The sequence below is a fragment of the Nelusetta ayraudi genome, unplaced genomic scaffold (assembly GCF_046127955.1).
Source record: "Nelusetta ayraudi isolate G7.1 ecotype Tasmania unplaced genomic scaffold, CSIRO-AGI_Nayr_v1 ptg000019l, whole genome shotgun sequence".
Classification (NCBI taxonomy): domain Eukaryota; kingdom Metazoa; phylum Chordata; class Actinopteri; order Tetraodontiformes; family Monacanthidae; genus Nelusetta; species Nelusetta ayraudi.
In genome coordinates, this window is record NW_027466069.1 from 7,610,001 (window position 1) to 7,630,570 (window position 20,570).

The following is a 20,570-nucleotide window of genomic DNA, read 5'->3' on the forward strand; positions in this document are numbered from 1 at the left end:
GCCAAAACCGACCACTTCCTGTTTGGCCCGTCGCACTGAGGCCCAGGTTCGAAGTTAGCCGCTAGTTAGCTGCTAATTTCCCTTAGGATCGACGAGGTTGTTCAACAAGCGGTTCAATCGATGACCAAAACTGCAGCTGTAGCTGAACAGCAGAAAATGAAAGCCTGTCAGCTAGTATGAAGTGGGAGGGGCTTAGGTGATCGACTGCGATGGAGGTGGGTGGGGTCAAAAAATATTTCTTTGTACTTTACTCTACAGCGAGTTGTGGGTTCTCCTGGCTCCTGTCACACACAGTGTTGATGTAACTCCACCCTGCAGCTGGGTCGACCCACGATGAAAACAAAGCAAACACATCCCTGTAACTGTTTTACACACACACACACACACACACACATACTTCTTGGAAAAGGGTGGGGATAATAAAAACAATCCCCACCCAATTTCAGTGGACGCTTCAAATCAAACGCACCCAGATCAGTCGCACAGCGCAAACACACCTCGGGGTTAACGACGTATCTGTCGCACGTTAACTCCGCCCCCGCAGCTCCCCATCCGTGAGGCTGAATTCTGCAACGCGCCCACAACACAGAGCCAAGAGAAAACAAACAAACACACCCCGTTATCAGGCGGCAGGGGAGGAGATAAAACTACAGGCTGACCCCTGACCTCTCAGAAACACACACACACACACACACACACACACACACACACACACAAACCCCTCCCTCCTGGGGCTACAGGGAGTGACCCAGTGACCCAAAGAGAGACAGGCTCGCTCGTCCATCCCCCAGGACATCTATGAATGGAGAGAGGGTGTTTTGGTCTGTGTGTGTGTGTGTGTGTGTGTGTGCGCGCGCACGTATGTGTGTGAGTACAACGTCCAGCTGTTGGCCTGATTTCAGCCAATAGATGAGTGGATGTCAACAGTTTCATGTTGCTGCTGACAGACGTCTGTATTTTTACTTGTGTGTGTGTGTGTGTGTGTGTGTGTGTGTGTGTGTGTGTGTGTGTGTGTGGCAAGCACGGTATTTGTCTTTATTATTAGACGCATGTTTATGTGTGTGTCTTGTGGGAGACAGGAAATGGGAGGACCCAGAAAACGCCCCCACACGCAGCCAAAGGTCAGCTCTGGATCTCGCCACCCACCTGACCAGGAAGCAGGAAGTGAGCGGCGGTGGCTCAAGGAACCGAACGACCTCGGAGAACCACACAGACACCGTGAGCCCGGAACCAGCAAGGCCACGCTGGTCACCAGCAGATCCACAGCGGTTCCTGACTGACAGTCTAGCAGGCGGCAAACTGATCACATGACCAGCCAAAACACCACCGACCAATGAGAATCACCCGGCGTCTTTCCTCCCGGACCTAAAGTTAAACCTTTGGTTCCTGTTTTGGGACTGAATAAAGCCCCTGACAAGATTCAAGTACCGGCTCTGGTTCCATTTCTGGCTATGAAAGTGAACTCCAGAAACAACAACAACAAATCACACATTCAAAAGTGAGCCAAGAACTGCAACTGGAACTAGATTTGCAGGTGTGAGTGTGAATATTTGTGTGAGGAGCCACAGCTAGAGGTGAGAAGAGCGGTGGCCTGGACCAGTGACCTTCTGGAACTAGATGTTTCCAGTGCGGAGGAGTCGTGGTCGGCGGCTGTCGCACATCCACATCACTCCCACTTCTATTTTTAACCCCTCGGCTCTTCATTCATATCTGAGCCGACGACACATGACTCTAGCTCCTGCGCGAGCTCAGCAGCACCCCGTAGCAACCGCATTAGTGGCGTCCCGGACCTGCGTATCCATCCGCCGGAATCATCAAGAAAGTAGTTCCGGGGCGGAAAGTTCTGCTTTTTTCCAAAACAAGATTCGGGTTAGACATTTAGCTCTTGCTAAGCTAACCGTGTCCTTTTGTTGCACTTGGGATAACTCCAGGAGTTATCCTGATCCCTGACACCCACTCACAACTGACCCCTGGTGACCCCACGCTGAGTTTTCTTTCTCCCTCGGCCAATGAGAGAGCGTGCAGCAGCTCTCTCTCTCTCTCTCTCTCTCTCTCTCCCTCTCTCTCTGCCACGTTGTCTGTGGTCTCCTGCCTCGCTCTCCCACATGACAGCTCAGTACTGAGGACACACACACACACACGCACACACACACAGACACACACAGAAGGGTTTAAAGGACTTTTTCTTTGGTGTCCTGTCCAATTTGGGGACGTATGATGTCATTTCCTGTCCTCCTCATTGCCGTCCCGCCCCCCGTTTTCAATATACAGCACCAACAACACACAGTCGATACACACCCTCACACACTGTCACACACTGCATTGTGTGTGTCTGTGATCCAGTGCGGGTCTCTCCGCTGGATGTCCAGCACGCTGCCCGTCTAGACTGCTTCCGGGTGAAATCAGGAAGTGGTTTACCAGTGGAAAAAGAGTGAGGGTGATGGCAAGGAGGGTGGGCGGAACCATCCTTCACCCGCTAAAGTATGTAAGGGGCTGAATCTGGTCCACCAGGTCCGCTGCATCTCACTTGCAGTGATTTGTTGGAAGTGTGTCGAGTCACTTGTGGGACTCTGAAGGGAAAAAAAAACTTGCTGTCGCTGAACTACAGATGAGACGGGCGAGTGAGACATCTCGAGCAGTTCACCTGAATGCCGGACGCACCTCATCTCACCTCACCACCAGTCTGTCTGATGTGTATTAGGATTGTAGCATGTTTGCAGCAAAGTTTGAACTGCTAACGCCAATTGAACGTCTAGATCACTGGTGGGTAAACTTTTTGAATGATGTGCCACAATGGATTCTAAAAATGATGGATGGAGTGTTTTGGTGACCCTCCTCATAGGAAGAAATAATATATTATGGGATATGAGGAAAATGTGCTTTAATGTGAATTGAAAATGGGCGAAAGTGTTCAAAGAAGGTATGTGTGTCTGGAGCCCCATGGTATTTAGCTTACAAATTATATAATTTCTTCAAGTTTGGTGGACCAAATTAAAAAGCTTAACGGGCCGCACATGGTCCCTGGGCCATAGTTTGCCCATGCCTGGTCTAGAACCTGTTGATTTAGGCTCAAGGCTACGGGTCACTCACCTGTCCTGCGGGGGGAGCCGTGGAGCGCCTTGGCGGCGGCCGAGGCGCTCAGATGGTAGGAGAACCTCATGGTGCCGAAGTGGCTGGAGAAGGAGGTGGGAGGAGGAGGCGGCGGCGAGGGAGGAGGTGGGAGGAGTCCGAAGCCGGGCAGAGCGCTGCGAGGGCGGTTCAGCTGCATCTCGCCGAAGCCGCCGTAGGTGAGTCGCTCCCACAACCTGGGCCGCGGGGGGGGTCAGAGGTCACTTCCTGTCAGTGGGCTCAGTGGAGTGTTGCGCTGCTCCTCCTCTCCATCTCTTCCTCCTCCTCCTCCTCCTTCCCCTCAGTCAAACACCATCTCCAGCTCCGCCGCCGGATTTTTCACCGCTGACAGACAGGGAGGGGGTGAGCGCGCAGAATGGAACGCACCCCGCAGCCTCCTGAAGGAGCCTCCATCCAGAATGTGCCGACTCAGCTGGAACTTCTCCTCCCGCTCCAGGTTCTCTCCGTCCCCCCCCCGCTGCTGCGCCGCAACTTTAGTCCTCCACAAAGTGTTTTCTCTTTCTTCCTCTCAGCCTTCTCCCTGCATTCCAGAGTGTCACCGTCCCAACAGTCAGTCAGACAGCCAGACAGACAGACAGACAGGCAGCCAGCCGGTGGGTCGGCTCCTCCTTCCTCGCCAGCTTCAAGGCTTTTGTGTGAAAAATCTGATGTGAGCTGCAGACCAGCAGCAGCACGACTCCTCCTCCTGCACTCAGACATCTGATCCCGGAGCAGCTCCTCCTCCTCCCCCTCTTCCACCTCCTCCCCCTCCTCGTGGTCTGTTTCTCATTTTCCCCTCCTTCCCCCCCTTTTTGGGGTTTCTGAGGCTGAAATTTGAAACAAAAAGAAAACTGTGGAGAGAAATTCCAGCATTGTTTTCCTATTTCCCCCCCCCCCCAGCTTTCCACGGGAGCTACAGCAGCAGCAGCAGCAGCAGCAGCAGCAGCAGCAACGTCTGTGAACTCAGCGGATCTCCTTTCGTTCACCAAGTTGATCTGGAGAAGCAGAACTAATGCCATATTAAAGCTTTGGGGGTAGTTTCCCTCGGCCAGCAGGGGGCCCCGGTCTACCACGTGTTTCTCAATTGGATTTAAACCGTTAAATTTGAGCTTTGCTTCTGTGAGTGTCACAAGGTCACAATGCCGTTCAGTCCGATCCCGTACGTGAAAGTGATTTAGGTGCATTTGTGTGAGAGGTAAAAAAAATTTAAATGCCCCTGCCCCAACGTTTCTGTTGCTGTGTCAAAACAAAAATGGAAAGAGAAAGTTTAGTTTAGTTTCCACAGCACCACTCAGTGGATGGAATTTACTAAATATTTCCCAAAAATTGCCTGACTAGTCCAAAATAAAGCCACAACTCTTAAAGAACTATTGCAAACTGTCTGAGCAGATGATAATGTTTCAGAGTGGAACTTTTCAAGGCGGATGAGCAACATCAGACCTGTTTTTTTAAGTTACAAAACTCCAAGAGAACTTGAAGTCATGAGCAGGACTTTAATGGAAACTAAAGCAGGAATTACACTGTCGATTTCATCTGTTATATTTCACACGAATGGAGGGGAAACAATTATTTATAGAGGAAGGACAAGTAACGTAGGTGAACTGTTCACTGGAGCAAACATCAAGCAACAGGTATAAAAAAGTGCCCTTTAGCACTTCAGCACAGTCCATGTAGAGGCTCTCTGAATGGGTTGTGTGCTTTATGACGTTTCTAATTAAAAACATTTTTAAAATTCAGTTTTTATTGATAATTAACACGGACACACATAAAAACATAGTGGAGTTGCCTGACGTCACCAGCCGGGTCCTAGGATCTGCGGCTCCGCAGGCTGTAGCGAGGCTGACCAATCAGGAGGGAAGAGGGACACCGATTACAGATGGATTTAACACACAATTTTGTGAGGACGAGCAAGATGAGAAGTACCTGCTTGTCGTCCACCTGGATGCTGTAGGTCAGAGGAGAGGAGGAGGAGGAGCAGAATGTGCGACGTGAGCGTCGGCCTGGGCTGGCTGAGGCATTGTGGGCCAAGTTGCACTGCAGGTTGACGTCGGCCCCCGAGCTGTCGACAGGAAGTGATGTCACAAGAAGCTGGTAGTGGATGCTCAGATCTTGCTCCTCTTCTTCTTCTTCTTCCTCTTCCTTCTCCTCCTTCCTCTTCTTCCTCTGCTGCTGCTGGCCCAGACTGGCTGCAAACACACACAGAGCTGCAGTTCATACAGCGTCCACAAGGCGCTGCTGTGGTCAAAGCGAAGTGTGTGTGTGTGTGCGTGTGTCTGCGCCGACTTCACCTGCGTGCTGCAGTGCCTCCTGCAGGCCCATCTGCATCTCCCTGAGCTGCTGCAGCAGCTGCAGGTTCTGCTGCACCGGGTCCGTGTAGCGAAGTGACACACACAGCAGGACACACACTCCGACACACACCATCAGCCAGCGCAACACACTCACGTAGGCGGCGACCAGCTCCTGCAGGCAAAGAACAAGCACGGTGAAACACACCTAGAGGCCTGTATGCAGGTGTAGCGGTTAGTGTGTGTGTATGCGTTCGAGCAATTCACCATGTGTTTGTGTTCAGGATGAAAGTTCATAACAAACTGGTAAATCTTCCTCTCCAGGTAGAAATTTAAGCACACAAGGGGCAACAACACCAACCTAGACGGACACACACAGGTGGGTAGGGTTATCTGACTGGGGAGACGGGTTACCCGGCGAGGAAGGGAGGGGTTACCTGGCCAGGTGGGTAGTGTTACCTGGCTCTGGAAGAGCGCTGTGTGGAGGTGAGAAGGTAGGCGGTGCATAGGGCGGCGCCGTTGTAGCAGCAGGAGCTCAGGCTGTGAGCCTCCATCAGCAGGAAGTTCTGCAGGAAGGACACCCTGTTGAAGAGCTCGGACAGCGCCACCTGCTGCTCCATGGAGGTGCTGCTGAGCTCCGAGAACACCGTCCTCAGGCCTGAGGGGAGGTGAGAGGGGTCGGGGCGGGGGTCAGATCGTAAAGAGTCGGAGCCTAGCAGTGTGTTGCTGCAATTGCTCCCTACCCTCTGCAGAGTCTCTCAGGGTGACCTTCAGCTCCTCCCCGTTCTCCAGGATCTGCTGCTGCGCCTGCAGGGCGGCGCTCTGGGCCTCCATCAGGTCTTCAGCCATTAGCCTACTGGACTGAAGCTGCTCTGCTACACCTGCTGAGCTCTCCGTCAGCCTCACACACACACACACACACACACACACACACACACACACACACACACACACACACACACACACACACACACACACACACACACACACACACACAGAGAGAGAGTTACCCGGCTGTGTTTTCCCAAGATGCCCGTCACCTGAGCGGGTGTTTCCTCACCTGTGCATGGTGTTCTCAGCACGCTGTTGCCAGGACTCGGCGTGCAGGAAGTGACAGATCGAGTGAGCGTGTGTGAAGAACTCTGTGTAGGTGTTAAAGGCCACATCGTCCATGCCAGCGGTGCACCTGCTGACCTCTGATCCCTCAGGGCATGATGGGTAATGCCTGCCTGAGCTGACACACACACACACACACACACACACACACACACACACACACACACACACACACACACACACACACACACACACACACACACACACACAGGACCCTCTAAATAAGTGCCGGGTTTGCTTGCAGGCCTTCCTCATCTTAAAAAGGGGAAGTTAATGTATCTAGTATCTATTTAGTTTAGAAAAACTACCTACTCGCTGTCAAACATGTTTTAGCTCAAAGATCCACAGCGAGGCACCATAATAATGTCATCAGGGACCGGACCGTTGTGAGAAGGCCGTGAGGAACGACGTCATGTTTTACCAAAGCAGGACATTTCGAGAAGAGTTGTTTGACGCAACAAACAGCCTTGAAACGTCAACAACACTAAATCAGCTGGAGTTGTTCAGAAAAAAAACAAATGAAATCTCAACATTTCCATTTTTTTCCTGGCGACAAGCCTTTGACAGCATACAGATTTAATTACTTTACTACTACATCCTCTTTACCCGGTTTGTTTTGTTGTTGTTTTTTATTATCATTTAATGACAGAAAAATACAAAATAATATAAGACTCTCCGACAAACCAGTTCAACTATCATTCAAAGGTTTCACCAGTTTAGGGAGGTGGGGGAAAAAATTGCGTAACAGCACTAAAACTCCAATGAATGACTGACATTTATGTTAGATCTCGACACATCCGTCCAGCTGCTGCTGCCTTACCTGCTCAGGTGACACATGGTGAATCCCAGCGCGATGCGGCTCTGGCTCTCTGACGTCATGTCCCTGCAGCGCGTGTCCAGGTGCTCGAGAGCACGCGCCCAGCACTCCCCGTAGCGGGGCTGCTTCGCGAGGCTCCGCACGCGCCGCAACTCCAGCCGGCCGCGCTCCGGGTCCGATTCGAGGGCCGAGGAGAGGCCGGGACCTGCACCCGGACCCGGTCCGAGCAACAGCAGCAGCGGCACCAGAACCACCCCCGGAGCTGCCATCTTCACCTGCCTTGCGGCACGACCAATCACAGGCTGGCTTTTCACCCTTTCAGAGGTCACGAGTGTCGCGCTTAAATTTCCAAGATTTTCTTCATACGAGCAGTATTGTTTACTTTATTTTTTTGTAATCTCCGAGCTGGTGTTTGTGTTCTTCAGAGCCGACATCGTCTTGCAGCGAACTTCAAGATGCTACCTCCGCGTCGTGAGTACAACCAGCAGTTTTGGAAACGCATCCCGAGAGTCCGTTGAAATTGGTTCGCTCCAAGAATTAGACGAACCCCCCCCCCCTCCTCAGCCACGTTCCACTCTGGAGTCTTGTCGAGACTAGTCCTGAAGTCACGAGATTGAAGACGTAATTGAGAGGATAAAGTCAAATACTATTACGAGAACATAGTAGCAGCAGGCTTCTATGCTGAGGACAAGTTGGAATCACGTCTGCCCATTGGCGAAACTGGTTATCATGTTTAACGACATGACCAACCTTCAGCTTTCTTCTCCGAATATATAATGTTTTTGTGACGCGTGAGACTGATGTAGAGGACTGTGTCCTGTATCAGTTATTTTATTAAATATAAAATATTATAATAATTTCTCGTTCTAACATTTGGACGAGCTAGCTTCTAGCTATCCATGTTGCTAGTTGCATGTTGTTTGTATTGCTTTAAATACAAAAGCTCAACAAATAAGCAAACAGCAGACTTCATGCGAGTTCCTCTTCACTTTAAACGTCCAGTGTGTAGAATTTTGCTTTATTTATTTATGATTTTTACATTGGTGAAAGCTTAGAATACTGTCCATAAATGCACTAATACAAGTGAGTGTATATATAAATAGATCAAGGGTCTTGCTCCTCATGTTTAAGGAAGCCCACCTGACAGTGCCCTATATACAAAACTCGTCAGGTGGGCTACCTTCAATTCCGGGCTTCCTTAAAAATTTTTACACACTGGACCTTTAAACTTTTGTTTGAATATGTATAAGGATTCTGGTACCTTTTTCCCCACTCTTTTGAAAAAAAAAAACAAAACAAAACAAACTGCTAAACAGGAATTATTTTTCTAAACTACTCTGAAGTTACAGTCGGTAAACCTGGAACCAATTGTAATTCAGTTAACGTCTGATATTTATTCTAATCAGATTAAGCAACTATTCCTGTATGTTAAGCTCTAAAAAATATTTAATCAGAAAACAGCAGTAAGACATAAAAACCTTTAAAACTTTAGTCCAATATGTGTAGACACAGAATGATACACAAGTTCTAAAGCATAATATAAATATAAGCACAGGTAACCCAGTCTCTACCTAAATGTAACAGTTGAGTTACTCTCCAGATGATCGGTCCTTCCATCTGTAGTCCTGTTGTGTGTTTTGCTTACACACAACAGGTGTGTAAGTTCCCCTCCAAATCAGAATGAAGTTCACCCACATCTTTGCCGTTGTTGTTGTTGTTGTTTTGTGCATGAGAGCTACAATCAGCCAGACGACCACACATGAGCGGACATCAAACGTTTTTAGTTAAGAAAGAAAAATAAGAAAAAACAGGTAAAAACTAGTTTTGTCTACAGCGACAGTGTATTGGATTTCCACTTAATTCCAACCAGAGTAAAAGCAGAATATTCATCCTCAATATTAGCAACTATGAAGTCACCACACACATCACTACTAAGTCTAGAAACACAACATGGCTTGGCTGACATGGTGGCTTCTGGCAAGACGCACACAATATTATAGGCACTAAACTCTGGAACATGCAATATGGTGGCTGGTTACTGTAGTTTTGTGCCGGGTCGAGTCTAGTGGAGTGAGTCCGTTCACAGAGGGACATTTTGGGTTCCGCCGCTGCGCCAGAGGCAGCATGCTAACGGGGCTTTGGCTACTCTGAGCAGAGACCGGGCGCTATGGTGGAGCGCCACGTACGCAGAGGTGAGGCCGCGTAGACGAGCGTCACCTGGCGAGTGGACAGAGGCACGTTTATTTTGTGAAAGGGTTTGAAGACATTCAGTTACAGTTTTCCTTGGTCAGGGGCTCAGGAGCTTGAGACTTCTGCGTTGCTGCTCCAGAACTCCTCTCCCCGCACGCATAAACACACACCGGTGCTGATTCTGAAGGTGCAAAGACTGAAAATTGATTCTACATAGAGAGCGTTGACATTCAAACAGCGGCTAGAACCTGAGAGCTCACACAGATTCGCATACGAGTGTGTTTTGGGGAGAGTCTTCTGAGGTAGTCTCCTTTTCAAGACTACATCAGAGTGTCGCAAACAAGATGGCTATTAGTAACGGTTATTTCCACTAGTGGGAAATAACCTGACGCCTCCAGAGAGGCTGTGGTTTAAAGATAAAATGCAAAGCTGAAAGGGTTTGTTTTTTTGTTTTTTTTTTGTGGTCAATTCAATCAAAACTGCCAGTAATAAATCTGAAACTTTAAATTTGGCAAATTTGGACATGTAATTAGAAAATGTTCGATTGACAAGTCAGAATTTGAAAGGTCCAAAGCGAATGTATAAGAAATACAGTCTGGGCGACTGTGGCTCAGCAGGAAGAGCAGCTCATCCAATAACTCAGACTGGTAGTTTGAACCCCTGCTCTAGCCCATTCTCTTGTTTCTGTCCCTGTGTCTTCGGGGCAAGACACTTTGCCAAAATTGCCTGGTCTGATGATTCTGATGAATGTGAGTGAATATTGTTGGGTGGTGGTAGTGGGGAGGGTGGCACTGCATTCTAGTTTCAGTCGGGGGCGCTCTGAAAGCCCATTAAATACATCCAAGACATAGCGACAGCACGCCGAACGTGTGAAACCTGTAGAGCTAATTGCAGATTCTAACGAAATAATTTCCGTGTAAATTTCCAGTTTGTTTTGTCACGTTTTTTTTTAATGCGCGGGGGGTTGTTTTTAGCATCGCTAGTGCTGTAGCTGGCGACCCTGCTTACATCAGGAACAGACAGCCCTTGGCTCAGATTGGCCCCCTGAACACCGAAACACAACCAGGTCAGGTTCTTCTTCTGTGTGATCTCAGGTTAGGCAGACTCAAGAGTTAGGTTTCTATCCACTAATCAGATTTAGGGATGCCACAGCCGGCATGTGACACTCCAGGAAGTTGAATTGGAAGTTATTCAAGGTTTTCACTGCTGCAGCTCAAAGGACGTCCAACAGTGACCCCCGACCCCCGGTTGACCTCTGCGTACGTGCTGCTCCGGGTTGAAGGCCTGCAGGGTCTCAGAGCGACATGCAGGCGGTTGATTGTACAAACTGGAGGATGCAAACTGTTCCAGACATTAAACACGAAAAAGACGCGGTATTAAAGAAAGAAGAAGAAAAAAAGACTCCCACTCCCCCTTTCACTCTTTCTTTAAGACTGAGAACCCCAAAAAAATAAAGCTACGGCAAAAGTGGGTTTGGTTGGTTCAAGATGAGAAGCTTCCTTTTGGGACAAAAGACGAGCAAAACAAACATTGGATGAGGAGCAGAGTGGAAGAATCTCTTCTGCTGGAAGAACAAGTCACTGTGTTTTTGCAAGAGAATGACCACTCAATGGAGTGTCTTAGTCTGAACACATCAAGAAGGATCGGGTGAAAATATTTTCAACGATAGGTTGCAACGACTAAATAATGTCAGTGCACTCTTTGCCTCTTCGGGGCAGTCTTAAAGAGGATGTGAAACATGGTTAAAAACCCGTTGATGGGTTAAATGGGAACAAAAGGTGAAAAAATAAAACAAACAAACAAACCAGTATTTCTGAGAGCGCAGGTAAAAGAGCAAACCGTCATCTCTGAAAGAGGCTTTCAGTCAAAGAAAGTTTGCGGTGAGGGAGTCATACAGGGAGTTATTGTTTGTCAGTTGGGGGCAGAAACTCAGAGAAAATACAGTCTGTCAGCAGCACATTGTTGGATAAGGGACCTCAGTCAACAATATCAGATTTTAAAGCTGTGTAACAGAGACAAAACAAACTATCAAAACACAAGAAAAAAAGAGGTTATATTCCGGAAGCAACGTTTTCGTTCAGAGTAATGTGTTAAGCATTTTTAGGTTTTAGTTCCAAACTACTCCCCCCTCCCCACGGAGACTAGCGGGACACAACAGCTGCCTTTTGATTATATACACACACACTTGTTTATCCATTTTTTCCTTTTTGTTTGTTTTTCCTAAAAAAAAGAAAGACGCACTTTGTTTTGTTTTCCTCACTGTCCTTCAGCGGCGGGTTGCTTCTCAACCCTTTTTCAGTCTCTGGACAAGAGTCCAGCGGAGCTGATGCTGCGACAGTCCTACCAGCTCTGCAACTAAGACCTTCGTCCCCTTGGGTAACAGTGCAGCCCAGTCACACTCCCTTTCCTCCAGGTCGCTGACTCAGTCTACCGAACAGTCCGCCTGCCCCTGGCCCGACCAAATCAGCTGACTCTTTCACTGACGACCGTCCGTGACTCTACCGTCTCTTCTCGGCTGGGGCAGGGTACAGCAGACTGGGGGACGATGTCTCTGAGCTCCCTGCCCTCGCCAGCCGCCTCTGCCTCCACCCGGAGTCTCGCCCTCCCGTCCGCCCCGGGGACAAGACCTACTCCAGCTGGGGCCACTCCTGGAGATGAAGGAGGCCTCGAGGTACTATTTGATCCTCTTTCACCTCCTAAAATCTCCTGGCTTTCCAACGGCTCCCCTCTTCCCTCTGATCTGACACCTTCTGCGCTGACTTCTCGGCTTTGTCGACCAGGCCTTGTTGTACTCAGATCCTGTGGCTCTTCGCTCTGGATCTGATATGAAGGGACTGTGTTGGTCCTGGGTAAGCTGGGGGATGGCCGGTGGGAAGTAAGGTGCTGCGCATGGGGCCGGGTCAGCTGAAGCTGTGGGTGAAGGTGCGGCTGCGTTTGAATCCGCTGAATTTGCTGTTGCGCTTGGTGCCGAGGTGGCCCAGACTGGGATGGAGTTTGCCTGGGCTGTGGTCTGCTTGGGGTCTGCTGTGGTTGTTGTAATGGGTGCCTTGTTGGCTGCTGCGTCGGCACATGGTGTCTGGGCTGCAGGTGACGTTGAGGCTGTGGCTGTGCTGGGGACTGGGTCAGCGTTTGGACTTGGGACCTGGGCAAGGATTGGGGCTGCGTTTGGGCTGGATATCTGGGCTGGAGCTGAGGTTGAGATTGGGCTGCAATCTGGGCCTGGGATTGTGTTTGAGGATGAGTTTGGGTTTTGGGTTGCAGTTGTGTTTGGGCTGGGGTCCTGGGTTGGGGCTGCATTTGGGTTGAAGGCTTGGGTTGGGTTAGCATTTGGACTGGGGATCGGGGTTGGGGTGATTGTTGGCCTGGGGCCCGAGGTTGCGGTTGGGGTTGCGGTTGGGCTGAGGTCCTGGACTGTGGTTGTGTTTGGGCTGAAGGCCGGGTTTGAGGTTGTGGTTGAGGCTGCAGTGTCTGCCGGGTCTGAGCTTGTTGTTTAATCGGGGACTGGGGTGAGTGCCTCAGCTGGGCTTGTTGATGGACTGTAGGCAGTTGAGTTTGCAGCTGCAGATGCCTGGTTTGGGGCGGGTGAGTTTGCAGACCGGATGGGGAATGAGGAGGGTATGACTGAGGTGTAGCGTGCTGTTGCTGAGTTGGCTGCTGGACTGGGGACTGTACAGGGTGTGTCTTTTGCGGGGAGGCTGGGGTTGGACTATGTGTTTGAGATGGGGATTGTTGCAACCGTGGCTGCGGCACGGCATGCCTTACATGTGAGGACTGGGGTGCAGGGTGTCTCGGAGGGGCTTGGTGCTGCTTGGGTGACTGGGGTTGGGTCTGGTGTCGCGGCTGTGAAGCGGGTTGCCGATGCTCTGCTGGGGACTGGCTTGCAGGCTTGAACTGTGTTTTGGGAGCAACTTGCAGGGCGGTGAGCTGAGGCACAGTTTGGGGCTCGACTCCGAGCTTGGATTGGCTGGAGGGAGCTGAAGAGGGCTCCACAGAGTCAGAGGAATGTTGGTGGTGATGGTGATGATGGTGGTGGTGATGGTGTTTGTGAGGCGGCCGGTCCTTCCTTTTGTGACCTTTTGACGGACTAATGCTACTGCTGCTGCTAATACTACTCCTCTCTGTTCCCTCCTCTATTTTTTCACCTTTATTAACATCGACCTCCTCTCCTCTACCTCCTCCATCCCCCGACACTGCGCCTGTTTTCTCCTTGTGCTTCCTTCCTTTATGTGTCTTTTGTCCCTGGGATGGGCCTTCGTCCGACGGTGAGGAACTTTGTCCAGACGGTTGAGGCTCAGAGGAGGTTTCTCCTTTGTCTTTGCCTTGTTCTGCCTCCACGTCGACCCTTTTTTCAGTCTCAGCCGTCGTCTGCACTGCCGGGGTCTGAACACTCTCCCGTTCCTCCACAGTCTCTCTCGTCTTGCGCTTCTTGATCGGCAGAGCCGTTTCCTGGACGACAGGTTTGGTGGAAGACTCCTTGGCTGCTCGCCGCTTAGCCTCGGCAGCTAAAATGGCTGCTGTGGCATAGCTCCCAGCGGTTGAGCTAGAAGCCGGCGATGCGGTGGAGGTGGACGCAGTGGCAAGTGACGCGCCTGCGGACGCTGAGGCTGGCTTTCTGCCTCGTTTCTTGGGGGCAGTCTGTGGTTGTACCAGTTCCTGTTCAGATTTTCTTTTTCTCCCAGGACGGGACTTGGGCACAACAGTGGGAGTCACCACCTACAGGGTAAAAAAAAAAAAGCAACCAGAGCCATTAACATTTCGTGATTTTGCATTGTGCAAAAATCAAGTTTGAAACATTATTCCTTTTAGGACTCAATGTTATCATGATTTATTCACTTTTTCCTTTTCAGTATTTTATTTTAAGAATTTTCAGATCATGATTTATTCATTTGACAAATAGGACGTGCCAGTGAAAATGAGAAAAGTCCACTATTTACTTATTTGGTAAAACAAACAGTTCTTAAATCAGCGCTGCATTAAATTTAATTCTATTGATCTTTACAACTTTTAAATTGTTATACGCAAATTGAATTTGCAATAAAATACAGTTGTGTTTCGAAAAGATAAATGAAAGTGAGGCTATCATGACTGTAAAAGCAGTCCCTGCTGCCACACACCTGTGAAGACAGACCAAGGATGTAGGAAGTAATACTTACCTGGGACCAGAAGGACCTTGGGACATAGACCTTACCCGGATCTTTTTCCTCACTATTTTTTTTTTATTTGATTCTTATCTGTACCTTTGAGGTAGTAGAGGTGGTGCCGGAGGTGGACTCTGCTTTGCCAAAAGGCATCTTGACCAACAGTTTGCCAGGGGTTTTCTCGACCACACGTTTCATGGCCACACCCTCTGTGGCCTGCCGCACCTTCCCACTCCCTACAGATATACGAAACAGTTGTCATGTACAGCATATACCCGAGGGGACCACAACTATCTCCAAAACTACAAACAAGTCGCAACCTCAGTACCTTTGGGTCGGCCACGGCCTCGGCCTGACGGTTTCACCACCTTTTGCTTTTTGGGAGGACGTTTCTCACGGCGGGAAGGACTTCCCCGCCCGGTGACGGTGAAGTCAAAGTCGTTGGGGTCGGTGGTTGTGTCACCCACCTTCTGGAAGTACGCAATCAGTTCTACTTTGGAACGGAATGCCTTTCCCTCTGAGCTGAGCAGGATACCACAGACATTAGTCACATCGAAACCAGTCACTTCAAGTCATCCAGAAATTCTAATGTACCCCCCTTTCACACAGAAGGTCTGATGCGTCTTTCATGTCCTTTGTAGCCATCTTTCTGCTTAGGGGATACGACTTACAATATGATCTATTAGCCAGCTACAGAGGTAGTATCAGTAGCAAGTCGCTGTGTCTCAGACAAGTTCTGATAATGTTCTGTGTTAGCGACCTTACACCCATGAAGAATTTACTTTTGGCGAGATTGTGAGTTCTGCGAGCTGTCGGCGCTCTGGATGGAAGTCTGTCGTCGCAATTTGTCTCCCAACTTTATTAGATCAGACAAATCGCTATCCATGCGTTTTGGAACAGGCAGGATGTCCTTTTTTAGCTGTAGTCTACAGACCATCGTCTTTATCATGTGTATATTTCTCAGATCTTTAAAGGAAAAAAAACAGCGTTTGTAGAACAAAATTATGTTTCAAGATAAACATGCCTCGCACAAGACATCTTTAGTAGTTTACACCAAAATGACTTGTGTCATGTAGTACTTTTGTTTTTACGTCAGTACAGATATTGGGTTCTGTGGGAGTAACCGAAGGGCGGCTTACTGGCAACAGTCACGTGTCTGACACAACGTGTCTAAAGGCAGCTCTCTGTGTGAAAGGGGCTAGTGAGGATGACCTACTTGATCAGGTAGACATCAAACTTCCCGGCAGAGCGTCCGGACTTCCTCTGCTTGAGTTTTCGCGTCCAGCCTTCGGGCAGGGACGGGTCATCGTACAGCGGCCCACGGTCCCGGATGATGGAGCGCCGCTGCCTCTGAGAACCCGCCGAGTCGCTGCCAGCTGCAGACTCTGAACCTGGCTCCTCTGACGGCCCCGCCTCCGGCTCTGACACCTGCCGTGGACGGAGGGAGAAAGTAGCTGTATAATGAATCCGCCTAACGGTTAAATGCGTGCTGCTTCTTTCGCGAGGCCCGGTCAGTTACCTGCATCGGTTGCTCCTTTTCTCCCGCTTGCTGCTCTTGCTCAGCCACCGATGGAGAGGCCTGGGCTGCAGACTCCGCTGCCCTCTCCGCATGGCGGCGGTCTCGGCGGGTCTTCTTGGTCTTACTGTGGGTCCTCTCTCTCTCCCTGGCAGGGCGCAGGGGGTCGACGGGTTCCTCCTCACCCTCCTCTCTGTGGAGGAGAGGCAACATCAGTTCAACTCCAGTAATTCTGATTGGCTGCCAACCAAATCCAACAACGGTCACCTCAAGTAGGGTTCGAACTCTCCTCGCAGCTCTTTTTTTGAGCTAGTTGGCTCATTGAGCTAATTCAGCTCATACAAATGATTCCCTTATAGTCTGTATACAGCGAAAGAAAAAAAAAAGAGCAACCTAGTCCCAGTCAAAAAAATTATAATTTTTAATCCATGTTTGTTAGTAAATTGGTTTGCCACTAAGAACTTCTGTCAGTTTGTACTTTCCTGGGTGTCGCACAGCAAACAACACTTTGAAACACTGTCTTGCGGGATGCCAGCTAAAAAACATTTTTCCTGTTGAACTTTCAGAATCAAGTACCGGATACCATAGTTGTCTGAGTCGAAAGGGGAATTTTGCTGTGAACTGCCTGTAGTTTTGACAAGAACAGAAAATAAAGTGAACGTGTGTTTCGTTGCCCAGCTGCCACGCAAACGTGCACTCACAGTTGGGAACTGTAAAATAAGGTCACCGTAAACAGGAAGTGAAGTCTCCACAGCGGAAACAGCTTTTGTCTATAGAACAGACAGACCTGTTAACGTATGCCTTTAAAAACAAACAAACTTTGAATTATTAAGTTCTCTTCAATACATACACAGTGCACAGGATGGTGGATTATTAATAGACAGTTCACTGGCAGAGATATTTGCCTTAGCATATACTCGATAGTATGAACTCTAAAATACTCTTGTATTCCGAGGTTGTCATAACTATTCAGTGCACGTTACAACTTAAATTACAAATAAATGCTGAAAGAGACTGCTGATTTGGCATGATGCATAAACATACACAACTGAAGAATGAAAATAATCTCGGATCATTTTTTTTAAAAGAGTGATTATTATTGTTATTGTTATTGTTATTACTTCAGTCATCAATCATTTGGGTAGTTCACCACAGCGTAGATTTCGGGTGTTCAGAGAAAATCCTTTGGGACGACAGGAAGTGATGTCACATGTTAGCGCTATGTGGAATGACTGAACCTTTTCAGGGTCTCGCCCCTCAGCTTTAACATCCACTGGCGTGTTATTGTTGTGATGAAGGGGCAAAGTGGAGGTGGAAACCAGTGAGCGCAAGAAATGAGTATCATCTCAAAAAAACAAAAACACGGGCACACGCAGAGCAAAAAAAAAAAGGGTTGCAAGTTTGAAAACAGCCTTTAAACACAAAACACGCAACGAGCTGCCTGGTTGAGCGGAACTAGGGCAGCCGCCTGCTAATTGGGGTAATAGTCTGATAAGCTAGTTGACGGGTGATGGGGGTGTGTGCGTTGAGGTCATATTATGAGATGTGCGTGTCTGTGTACGTGAGAGGAGTGGCGGGCAAGTGAGTAGCAGTCAAAACACTACGACTGTCCGACTTGCCCCCCCCTCCTCTTTCCTTTTCGGAGCACAAACACATACACACGCACGAGTGTTTGCTAACGGGCTAGTAGCCTGCTAGCTACCTCCCCGCCTGACGGAGGCGGGTGGAAACATAGCTGGCGCCCGCAGGTGGGACGGACTCGCTGTCGGCCTGACTTCGGCGGGAGTTGCGTGCGAGTCCGAGCGGCACGGCAGCCGCATAAAAAAGCGGGCTTGGACAAAGCTGGCGTCCGTCACCGCGCTCCAGCTACAGCGGCAGCTAAAGTACAGACTTAGCAGTAAGTTGGTGACGTATTCCCGTTAACCCCGCTCTGCCGAGACGGGCCGGGGTAAAAATCCACGCACTTTTGCTTGAATAAAACACTCGATGGAAATTACTCCGCGGCGCTCGGAAGTGGTAGCTGTGGTGGCGGTTTAGCGAGGGATGAAATGTTAAAAGCACACTTACAGTCTTTCCTCTCCGCTCTCCACGGCGGCCATTTTTATTTAAATAAATAATTTTATATTAAAAAAGGCTCCAAACATCTCCGCTCCCTCCTCTGTACCCCGCCCCCTCCGACTCCATTTCTGAACGCCGTCAGTGCGCAAGCACCGCGAGATGTGCGCCGAGGAGAGGTCAAATCAGCGCAGGGGGCGTTGTCCCGCGAGATGTGAACTCATCAGGGTCCGGCCGTATTGACGATGCTCTGAAAGCTGGACGAATAATAATAATAATAATAATAATAATAATAATAATAATAATAATAATAATAATAATGAAAGAAGAAGATGGAGAAAAAGAAAGTGTATGTAATAAATTGGTTATTGTGTCTTAACTAGATATTAATAAATAGTTTGGTCTTAATCAAATAAGCCTGGAAAAAATCTATAGCAAATGAAAAGCAAAAAGTTGATATATCTATGTTCGAGAACCAGAAGGTTTGGTCTTCTGGTCAGGAAAAAACAGTGTTGGAAAAAAAATAAATAAAGGAGGCCTGTGTGTAAAATCTTTAAGGAAGCCAGGTCTTCCTTAGCCTGCTTGACAGCACGTTTCACATTTAGGGCACTGTCAGACGAGCTTCCTTAAAAAATGGTGGTGCAAGATGGCAGCTAACTAGGACCAAGACCCTTGCTCTACATATATTCTTATATTCCTATATGAGAACCATTCTATAGGTAGGAAAACCAAATTACTTTTTTTGTACTGCCAGTATACACTTTTATTATGATTTATCTATTGGCCGTATGGTAAGCTGTAACCAATATAAAAATCAAAAGTCAAGCAAAATTTTACACACTGGACACTGGACCTTTAAAACCTTAGCATATTCTCTGTTGAATATGGGCTGTCTTGGATCACTTCTCTGTGTGACCAGGAGGTGGTAGCAGAGGGAACATATATTTAAAAAAGACACGAAATCCCACCTTGCGGTAATACAGAAGCTGTACTTCTGTCTGGGATACTGGCTAATTTGCACCTGTAGTTCCTTGGCATGTCAGTGCAAAAAGCATATGAGATAGATTGGTTACAAGTTTGGTTTATCCTGAGCAACCCAAGGGTCACTGCAGTGATCCACTGTGTGCTGCGACACATCGCCCTTGGCCTCTGTGTTTTGAGCTGCCAAGACCTAATAATTTCTACACTGAACATTTCTACACTTGAGGATTCAATGGAGTTATGAGTTTAAGTATCTCGGGATTTTGTTCACAAGTGAGGGAAAGATGGAGCTCAAAAATCAACAGGCGGATCAGTGCGGCATCTGCAGTGATGCGCTCGTTGTATCGACCTGTCGTGGTGAAGAAGGAGCTAAGCCGAAAGGCAAAGCTCTCTATTTACCAGCAGATCTACGTTCCTACCCTCACCTAGGATCATGAGCTTTGGGTGATGACCGAAAGAACAAGATGGCGGATACGCAAGGCTGAAATGGGTTTCTTCCGTAGGGTGGGTGGGCCGCATCCGTAGAGACGGGGTGAGGAGCTCGGTCACCCGGGAGTAGCTCGGAGTAGAACTGCTGCTCCGCGGCTCAGGCATCGGTTTGGGATGCCTCCTGAACGCATCCTTGGAGAGCCCTGTCCAACAGGAGGAGGCCTCAAGGAAGACCCAGGACCCGCTTGAGGGACTACGTCTCTCGGCTGGCCTGGGAATGCTTTGTGGTCCCGCCGGCCGAGCTGGAGGAGGTGACTTTAGCTCATCTGGCTGGACCCCCAAAGGGGGCGGTGGGCAGTTGCAGTGCACGTCCAGGAATTGTTGGGTGATCTAACCCCCCAATTCCAACCCTGAATACTGAGTGCCAAGCATGGAGGCAGTGGGTACCATTTTTACAGTCTTTGGGGGATCGAACCCACAACCTGCCAGTCTCAGGTCAGACACTCTACCACTAGACCACTTTGGTCTTGTGAGGCACCAGCTGACTCCACCACATACGTGAGATAAGTGAAGGAACGTGACTGGCACCCCCCCCCCCCCCCCCGTTTTAGTTTAGAGTCATACAGGACAAATGTGACGATATGTTTTGATGACCTTAACTTTTACATGACGCAATGTCTGTGACACATGATGTGGGATTTTCTAAAGAGGAAACTGTCACTGAGGGTCACTGAGGTCAATACCATATATACCTTGTATTGTAAATTAAACTCCACCCAGTCATCCATAAAAAACATCTGCATGTCTTTCCTATCTATCTGCTGATTTATTTATTTAATGATTTATGTATTTCATTCTTAAGAAAGCACCCAACAGAGACCTTCAAACAGCTCTGGGAGTCAGTGACCAAGTGGAAACCCTGTGTCATGGAAGGG

At 48.9% G+C, this 20,570-nt stretch overlaps 3 protein-coding genes across 3 annotated transcripts in view; all 3 read right to left on the bottom strand.

Moving 5' to 3' along the window:
- fgd1 (FYVE, RhoGEF and PH domain containing 1) overlaps positions 1-3,801 on the bottom strand; it is a 21,723-nt gene extending 17,922 nt beyond the window's left edge. The window contains exon 1 of the mRNA XM_076026779.1: positions 3,091-3,801. Coding sequence (XP_075882894.1) covers positions 3,091-3,268 — 178 coding nt within the window. The 5' untranslated portion in view covers positions 3,269-3,801. The remainder of the gene's footprint in view (positions 1-3,090) is intronic.
- Positions 3,802-4,587: 786 nt separating this feature from the next.
- LOC142888470 (uncharacterized) lies at positions 4,588-8,194 on the bottom strand. The gene is made up of 8 exons (XM_076026794.1): positions 7,330-8,194; positions 6,454-6,627; positions 6,137-6,294; positions 5,853-6,051; positions 5,661-5,754; positions 5,397-5,568; positions 5,032-5,294; positions 4,588-4,947 (listed from the first exon to the last, which is right to left on the bottom strand). The coding sequence occupies exons 1-8, from the start codon at positions 7,593-7,595 to the stop codon at positions 4,915-4,917; spliced, it is 1,359 nt and encodes a 452-aa protein (XP_075882909.1). The 5' UTR covers positions 7,596-8,194; the 3' UTR covers positions 4,588-4,914.
- Positions 8,195-14,610: 6,416 nt separating this feature from the next.
- On the bottom strand, positions 14,611-17,455 carry mecp2 (methyl CpG binding protein 2). The gene is made up of 5 exons (XM_076026795.1): positions 17,409-17,455; positions 16,174-16,363; positions 15,871-16,082; positions 14,983-15,176; positions 14,611-14,890 (listed from the first exon to the last, which is right to left on the bottom strand). The coding sequence occupies exons 1-5, from the start codon at positions 17,438-17,440 to the stop codon at positions 14,733-14,735; spliced, it is 786 nt and encodes a 261-aa protein (XP_075882910.1). The 5' UTR covers positions 17,441-17,455; the 3' UTR covers positions 14,611-14,732.
- Between the last annotated feature and the right edge of the window lie 3,115 nt (positions 17,456-20,570).

Coding starts and splice junctions, on each gene's coding strand:
- LOC142888470 (XM_076026794.1), bottom strand. CDS start 7,595: ATGGCAGCTCCGGGGGTGGTTCTGGTGCCGCTGCTGCTGTTGCTCGGA. Junction 6,295..6,453: donor GCTGAGAACACCATGCACAG/GTGAGGAAACAC, acceptor TGTGTGTGTGAG/GCTGACGGAGAGCTCAGCAG. Junction 5,569..5,660: donor ATCCTGAACACAAACACATG/GTGAATTGCTCG, acceptor CTTTGCCTGCAG/GAGCTGGTCGCCGCCTACGT.
- mecp2 (XM_076026795.1), bottom strand. CDS start 17,440: ATGTTAAAGCTGAGGGGCGAGACCCTGAAAAG. Junction 16,364..17,408: donor AGGGGCGAGACCCTGAAAAG/GTTCAGTCATTC, acceptor TCTCCTCCACAG/AGAGGAGGGTGAGGAGGAAC. Junction 14,891..14,982: donor AGGCCGTGGCCGACCCAAAG/GTACTGAGGTTG, acceptor GTATATCTGTAG/GGAGTGGGAAGGTGCGGCAG.